This window comes from Alosa pseudoharengus, unplaced genomic scaffold, assembly GCF_046254945.1.
Source record: "Alosa pseudoharengus isolate Yale_2024_CS ecotype anadromous, Long Island Sound unplaced genomic scaffold, YU_APseudo_1.1 YU_APseudo_1.1_scf_1, whole genome shotgun sequence".
Lineage (NCBI taxonomy): Eukaryota > Metazoa > Chordata > Actinopteri > Clupeiformes > Clupeidae > Alosa > Alosa pseudoharengus.
Window position 1 is genome coordinate 26,380,671 of NW_027468564.1, and position 8,358 is coordinate 26,389,028.

Consider the following 8,358-nt stretch of genomic DNA (forward strand, 5'->3'; position numbering starts at 1 on the left):
CAACACCATCCAAACTGATGCAGTTTACCAGAGCCTGAACCCCAACATCATCCAACCTGATGCAGTTTACCAGAGCCTGAACCTCAACACCATCCAACCTGATGCAGTTTACCAGAGCCTGAACCCCAACACCATACAACCTGATGCAGTTTACCAGAGCCTGAACCCCAACACCATACAACCTGATGCAGTTTACCAGAGCCTGAACCCCAACACCACCCAACCTGATGCAGTTTAAAAGATCCTGAACCCCAACACCACCCAACCTGATGCAGTTTTCCAGAGGCTGGAGCCAGACACCATCTAACCTCTACCAAGCCATGAAGTAAAATGAATCTTAATGTCATTCTCTCTTCCATATGAAATGTTAAACGCATGAGCTTAAAGCTGATATATGACTAAACTTGTGATTTGAAAGTATGTGCAAGAAAGAACACAATTCTTGGGTGTTGCCTCCTTGGTATTGCATTAAATGGTAGTTTCACAATCAGGGCAAACACTTGACATTATCCACAAACATATATGTGTACCACAGAATATGTAATTATTTTAGATAATTGTACTGTGTAATAAGTTATGATTGTGATGTCGACAAAAGATGAGCATAATCATAATTTTAACATTAAAGGTGGGTATTTCAAATATGCCAAATTTCTATCAAACATACCCATTTTCTTGCTCTGAAAAGCAGTTACTGAAAAGCATTCAAAGATTGTGGCTCTTCTGGCAGCTCTCATTTGATCTCATGTAATTTTGTCTCCATGTCTATATCATGCCTTTGATGTTTTCCACAGTACATGGAATGGACTTGTTTTGGTAATAAACATATGTACCAGTAGAGGGCAGTCAAAGCTTAAACATGCATGATCGGACTAGTCTGCAACACTAGGAAGGGAAACAACAAGGAAGAAAGTTAATGTTGGAAAAATGATGTCCCATAAATGAAAAAGATTTGTATTTGTATTTGCTTGTAGAGATTTGTGTTGCACAATGCCATGATTTATGGAATGCATGTTGCATAACTTCATAAAAAATGGCATATGCCAATAATAAGATGTATGAAAAAGCACAGAGAGAAAAAGAGGTGGAGAAAAGGAAGAAGGAAGAGGAAGATAAAAAGTGAGAATATGAAGAAAAGATCAGAGCAGATAAGAGAGAGAAGATAGAAGTAGAGGCAGGGCAGAGAGAAGAGAGTACCAGATGTATCCCAACCTTGAAAGCTTTTGCTTCAGCCTCTGCAGGTATAAGTGCAGCCACAGGTGGAGGTGCCGGTGGAGATTCAGGCTTTGGATTTTATGTGGGAAAAAAACATTGAATGAGCCATTGAGTAATTGAGCCATTATGAGTAGAATACAAATGTATGTGTATCTCTTACGGAACCCCAGAAGTGTCATTGCAAAATATTTTTGCGTATATCCAGAAATGTGCACATTTTACAAAATTGTGCTCCCATTTTAATCTTTGTAAAAGTATAAGTATATATACTCTTTTGATCCCGTGAGGGAAATTTGGTCTCTGCATTTATCCCAATCCGTGAATTAGTGAAACACACACAGCACACAGTATACACACAGTGAGGTGAAGCACACACTAATCCCGGCGCAGTGAGCTGCCTGCATCAACAGCGGCGCTCGGGGAGCATTGAGGGATTAGGTGCCTTGCTCAAGGGCACTTCAGCCGTGCCTACTGGTCGGGGTTCGAACCGGCAACCCTACAGGTCCGAAGTGCTAACCAGTAGGCAGCTGCCCCCAAAATGAGTGCGCAATTTAGTAAAACGTGTGCACGATTTAGTAAAATGTGCGCACAAGCCAGTAAAATGAGACCACAATTTAGTAAAATGAGTGCAGAATTTTGTCAAATGAGCGCAAATTCTCTCGCTAATACGCAGAGACTGTGTATTGCAATATCTTGCAATGGCACCTCCTGGGCTCCATAATCTCCAGCCCTGCTGTAATGTCATAAAACATACTGCTTGTATTTTACTTTTGCATCATGTTCCATAACCTTTGTATTTATGAAGCTATTTGTTGTACACATACAACCATACTGCTTGTATTTTACCTTTGCATCATGTTCCATAACCCTTGTATTTATGAAGCTATTTTTAGTTTTTCTTTAAAAGTGAGCAGAAAAATTAAAGGTGTTACATAATGTGTTGTATGTATGTATAATTTTCTTGAAGGGTACATATTTGTTTATTATTTATTGTTGTTTATTGTTCTCATTGCTTGTTTATCTTGTACATCTAAGAGTTCCATTGGATCATCCAGTATGAACCAATGCATATGTCCAGATCAACACAGACATGTCTCACTGAACACAACATCAACTTCTGCCATGGCCAGCTCAGTCCCCTGATCTGAACTCCATAAACCAGTTCAGTGTGAGCTAAACATGAGAATACACAAGGGATTACCTAGACTATGGATGATCTGGATAGAGTTTGTAATAGGCTCAAATCACTCGCTTAACATTTTCCAACTTTATGGTATGTCATAACAAAACATTAAGATCTGTTGTATTGGCAAAGGGAGACTTTCCAGTGCATTAAACACCAGGGCAAGTTTCCTGTCATGTTTGGATTCTTCCTCATTGTTTCCACTGTGAGATCAGAGATAAATTGCTAAAAGATTATTTTTCTTTGCCTCTTTTTACTCAATATTACCAGGGTTGCCAACACATGTGCAGTGCACTGTATATATCCAGTTATACAGAAGGGGCAGAACATTGAGTTGTATGTATATTTATCTGAGAAGACAATACATAAATTCCACATTCCATGTGACCGATTGCAGGAAAGAGGTAATGATTCTCTATTTGTTATCCACCTTAGAGCCCAGGGTAGACTTCCTGGCTCCCTGTTTGAGATTGAGGAGATACCAGATAACCTTACCAAAGAATAAATAAACTAGGGTAAGGACAAAGTAAGATTTGGATAACCCTATGGCTAGATATCAAAATATAATGTTGTGCCAAGTAGTGACTACTCCCCACGCTCATGTTACAGATTCAGACTACACACTGTTAAACGCACAGAGCAGTTGTACACAGACTACCCTCTGGGGGGCGTACATACTGTATCCAATATCAAATGACGAGAGATCCCCCAGAAATATGTTCATATATAAATAGAAGGGAAGTAAACACCAACCTCCTAAAGTGTACACAGTACCCAAACCAAAATTAATTCCATAGAATATAAATACACACCAAAAAGAGGAGTTATCAGTCACACACAAACACAGACACACACGCACACGCACACACAAATGCTATATTTAGAAAACGAAGGAGGTCATATTCTCACACCCCTTGTGCTCTTTTCTGAAAAGAGTGGTACAATCTTTGAAATCATGTGACACTGCAGGGGACAGCACCTCCTTAAATACTGAGGAGCTGAATGGAAAACTGACATAGATAGGCTACTTTGTCTTCCAACAGGGCCACATCATTTTCTTGATTTTACACTGTAGATTTGACAACTTACCTACAATTTACTACGCTGAGAAAAAAAAGGTAAGTTTTGTTTCAGACATCAGCTTTTAGATCTTGCCCACACAAACCTGTACATTTATCAAAACGTTTATATGCATTTTGGCCATTCATTTCAACTAAAACTCTCACTGAAAAAGGTTCATTTAAAAAAAAAAAAACAGTGTTTGCATGCAGACAGGAAAACAGATTATTTTCTAGAATCTTGTTATGAATTATAATATGTTTCCAGTAGCGTTTTACTGTTGTATTTGTGTGTGGGTGGAATTATTTTAAACAACAGCAACAAAAACATGAGAAAAATAGACGTGTGAAGAAGGCATTAGATTATAATGTCGGATACAGTTAGGTTCTCTTTTGTATAGCCTAGATACTTTATTATAGATACTTTATTGCCACCCAACTAAAGAAATATGTTCATGTTGTAAATTAAACATCAACCTCCTTAATTGAACACAGTCAACAATTAATCTCAAACCAAAATTCATTTTCCACTAATCAAAATACTCTACTCCTCTTTTATGTATGGATTGCCATCAGTGACACACGCACACACACACACACACAAATTAATATTCTATATATAATACAGAAAGGAAGAAGACATATGGTTGCTCATGCCCTCGTGTTTCTTTCCGAGAGGAGAGGTAAAATCCTTGAAATCATGTGACTCTGCAGGAAGGTGGAGAGAGGACCTCTTTAAATGCTGAAGAGGTGGAGAGAGGACCTCCTTAAATGCTGAAGAGGTGGAGAGAGGACCACCTTAAATGCTGAAGAGGTGGATGCAAAACTGCCAGATATCCTGAGTCTTCCAACAGGGCCACATCATTTTACAACTTACCGACTATGCTGAGAAAAAGAGGTGAGTTTTGTTTCAGATATCAGCTTGCCACACAAACCTGTGCATTTATCAAAATGTTTGTTTCTCAAAATGCCATGCATTATGGCCATTTATCCTACAGCTGTTAACTAGCTCTGTTTTGGGTCACTGAAAAAAGGTTCATTGGAAAAATTCTGACCAAAGTGGAGGTATTACAAAAAACAAAAACAGTGTAGAGTTTCCTTTGCTTGTTATTTCAGACCTCGGTTTGGCCAAAATCACCAAAAATTGTTGTAGTCAAAAACTTTGGTCAAAAACTTAAATATTTGATATGAAAAAAATAGACTCCGTGCGGACTGCAGTACTGTATGTTTACATTCAAACGATTGGTATGAAAAGGGTTAAATGTATACAAATTCTTTATAGGACCAAAACCCCTCCGCATTGTGCTGCTGGGCAAGACCGGAGCTGGAAAGAGTTCCTCAGCAAACACCATCCTGGGAGACGTAGAGGCCTTTAAAGTGGAATGCTGCCCAAATGGCGTGACACAATCCTGTGAAAAGAAATCTAAAGAGGTAGCTGCTGGATACAAAATTGAAGTGGTCGACACACCGGGACTTTTTGACACCTTGGTGAGTGAGGAGAAAACTAAAGAGGCGATAAAGAAGTGTATTGAGGCGTCTGTACCAGGACCTCATGCCTTCCTCTTGGTGATCCGGCTGGGGAGGTTTACGGTGGAGGAAAGCAATGCGGTCGAGTGGATCCAAAACAACTTTGGTGAAAAGGCATCAGCCTTCACAATATTGCTGTTCACTGGAGGGGCCCAGCTACAGAAGAAGTCTATTGACACTTTCATAGCTGAAAGTGAAAAGCTGAAAAATGTGATAAACAACTGCAAAGGCGGATATTGTGTATTTGAAAATGAACAGAATAATCCTAAACAGGTAGACAATTTGGTGGAGAAAATTGAGGTGATGTTGAAGGGAAATGGTGAAAAGTACTACACCAATGACATGTACAAGGCAGCTCAGGAAAAATTGAGAAAGGAGGAGAAAAAAAGGAAAGAAGAGGAAAAGAGGAAAGAGAAAGAACGTGAGAAACAGATCAGAAAAGATGAGAGGAAGAGGATAAAGGGAGAGGGAGGGACCTTGAAAAGTGGATCAGCTTCTGCAGGTATAGGGGCAGCCACAGGTGTGGGTGTTGGTGGAGCTGCTGCCGTGGTAACAGCGTGTGTAGTTGAGGCAGCGGTGGCTGCTGTTGCATGTCCTGCACTCTTAGTGGCAGGGGTCGTACTGGGGTTTGCGACAGGCTTGGGATATCATATGAGAAAACGTAAATAAGCATTCAGCATGCTTACACAAACATAAAATGTGTATTTTCAGATACTTAAGTACAGTATCTGTGTATATTCAGTCTACTTTTACTTCACTGTGTGTTGGTGTTCCAAACAAACTCGCAACTTTGGGACTTTACACACCACATTTCTAAGGCAAACTATATACCAATACTTTTGGTTTATTTTTACACCTCTCTGAAACAACATTTTGCATGACCTCTGTATTTAACAATGTAGTTAATCTGATAAATTAGTTCACCCATTTTGTGTATAGAATATTTTCAAAATTGTTATGTTTCCTGTTATGTTATGTTAAAACATAAACACATTATTATGAGTATTTACATCTATATGCCAGGGGAAATAATTAAGTATTGCATGATGTTCGCTTTTTTATCATTTCATTGAATAAACAGATCAAATTACCAACTAATGTGCTCTTATTTTCAATCCCCTGGAGATACCTCTTGGTATTATTAATTATTATTTTTATTGTTTTATTGTCTGTGCTGCCCATTGTATGTTTATCTCCTGAAACCAAGAGTTTCATGTTATGACCTCATTAAATACATAAATAAAATAATATTTCAATATATACATTAAAGACTAATAAAATTTAAAGAGAAGAGAAGTGCTTACCTCTCCTTACCTCTCCTTATGCTTCCTCTCCAGGTGCCTGCTAAAATTTTATATAGGCTAGTCCCTGCAGTCTCTGTTAATTTACTCTTACAATGTACAAATGGCTGAATGTTTCTTTCTGTTAGTAATCGAGCAAAAAAATTGCAATGTTCAATGAAGGCAAATTTAATAACGGCCAAATTATTGCAGCATTGTTATGGGTTCAAGTTCTTCCCTTAAACTTTTAATAAAACATCTCGACTCAACAAACAAATTAACTAAAGATTTTGAAAGAAAGACTAAGCTTGATTGGTCCACAACATCATCCACATAAGGTTTTATGAATACACAAATTAACCTGTTTGGTTTTATTTTGTATAAAAACTAGGATTGTCAGGATCCTGTCAGGACTGATTGACTTTGTGCCACCCTGGTGTGCGGACATTCAACTTTGTTTTTTGATTATCTGACCCTTTTGTCCTGCACCTGCGTTTAGGATGTGCGCACCTCTACCTTAGTTACTTGCCACCTTGGTGGCCATTTTGTGTATTGTCCTGTGTTTGCTTTTGTCTGTTCCTCGTGTGCTCTGTTTACCTGCCAGTGGGGTATACTACGAAGCACGTTAGACATATCTAGGCTACGTAGACATATCGAGGCTTGACAAAGCCTTGACTCAAGGGTATACGTTAAGTGATACTACGATTGCAGTTATGTGATATATTTGTCAAACTAGGCTTTCAGCTCAGATCTGTGCGCGTTCTCGGTGTTGGGATGACTTTGGCCCATGGGCGGACTGGCCATCTGGCATACCGGGCATTTTCCCGGTGGGCCGACGCACTGTACGGGCCCATATCGACATAATTTGGCCCAGGATGAATTAGCTCTGATACATGCAATACACATTAAGGGTGACTTAAATTGTTTATACAAAGGGCCTGAGGCACCGAAGTAATTTAGTAGTTACAGATTACAATTTCAAATAAAAACACATCCTGGCACACACACACACACGCACCCACACACATGCACACACACACACATGCACACACACCCACACACGAACGCAAGCGCACACACGCACGCACGCACGCACGCACACACACACGCACGCACGCACGCACACACACACACACGAACGCAAGCGCACACACGCACGCACGCACGCACACACACACACACACACACATATGTAATTTTACATTCCCTCCTCTCAGTCAGTATTCATTGTGTGTAGCTCTACACTCCACCACCTGCTCAATGTCCCTCTGTATGCTTGCTTACATCTCCTCGTTCAAACTCAACGAACTTCAACATGTTGCTGATATAGCCTACGTAGCCTACTTGCAATATTGTATTTTTGATATATGATATTGTAGCTTCTACATTGATGTTATTTTGCACAATTATCACTACACCGCCGCAATTTCGTGTAGGCTACTTCGATTAACTTTAGATTTTTAATCCTGGCTCTGAGCCAAAATGGGAGGGGTGGGGCCTGACGTGAGCTGTTATTGGATCAGTCCAGTGTCAATATGGAAATGTAACCAATGGGCCGCTGATTGTCCTTCCTTTGGGCCGATCGTTGGCCAAAATAATTAAATATAGCCTATTCTATCGGCCCAAAAGGCACAGGGCATGTCCGTGCAGGACACGTTGTCTTTTTGTTCAACGGCAGCTAAGAGGGCATACATGAGGGCAGCTGCATGTGAACAAGCTTCACCCAGTCCCACCTTGCAGGTGCAGTGGGCCGCAAGAATGGTCCCATCCTCATGGACCACAATCCATGGCTGTGTGGGGGTTGTGTTGACAGCTTGAGAGTGGTTCACCTGAAGTGAGGAAGTAAGATCAATTAGTTTAGCAAGAATTTGCAATGTTAAGACATTTGATGTGTTTTAACATCCACTAAACAGAATACTGGAAATCCTGGGTAAGGACATGCCATCCACTACACAACAGATTATTGCCAAGCCTATCCTTGCACTGTTTACTTTTGCACTATTGAACTTACTCTACCATAGCACTTTACCATGGTCAGTATCACAGGATCAGTCCCTATCAGGCCTTGTAATCACTTCAGTAATCAAATCAAATC

At 39.9% G+C, this 8,358-nt stretch overlaps 1 protein-coding gene across 1 annotated transcript; it reads left to right on the forward strand.

The window, feature by feature from the left end:
* Window positions 1-3,441: 3,441 nt before the first annotated feature.
* On the forward strand, window positions 3,442-6,102 carry LOC143130410 (GTPase IMAP family member 9-like). The gene is made up of 3 exons (XM_076289988.1): window positions 3,442-3,516; window positions 4,171-4,354; window positions 4,739-6,102. Exons 2-3 carry the CDS (start codon window positions 4,339-4,341, stop codon window positions 5,650-5,652), a joined length of 930 nt encoding a protein of 309 aa, XP_076146103.1. The 5' UTR covers window positions 3,442-3,516; window positions 4,171-4,338; the 3' UTR covers window positions 5,653-6,102.
* The last annotated feature ends 2,256 nt before the right edge of the window (window positions 6,103-8,358 follow it).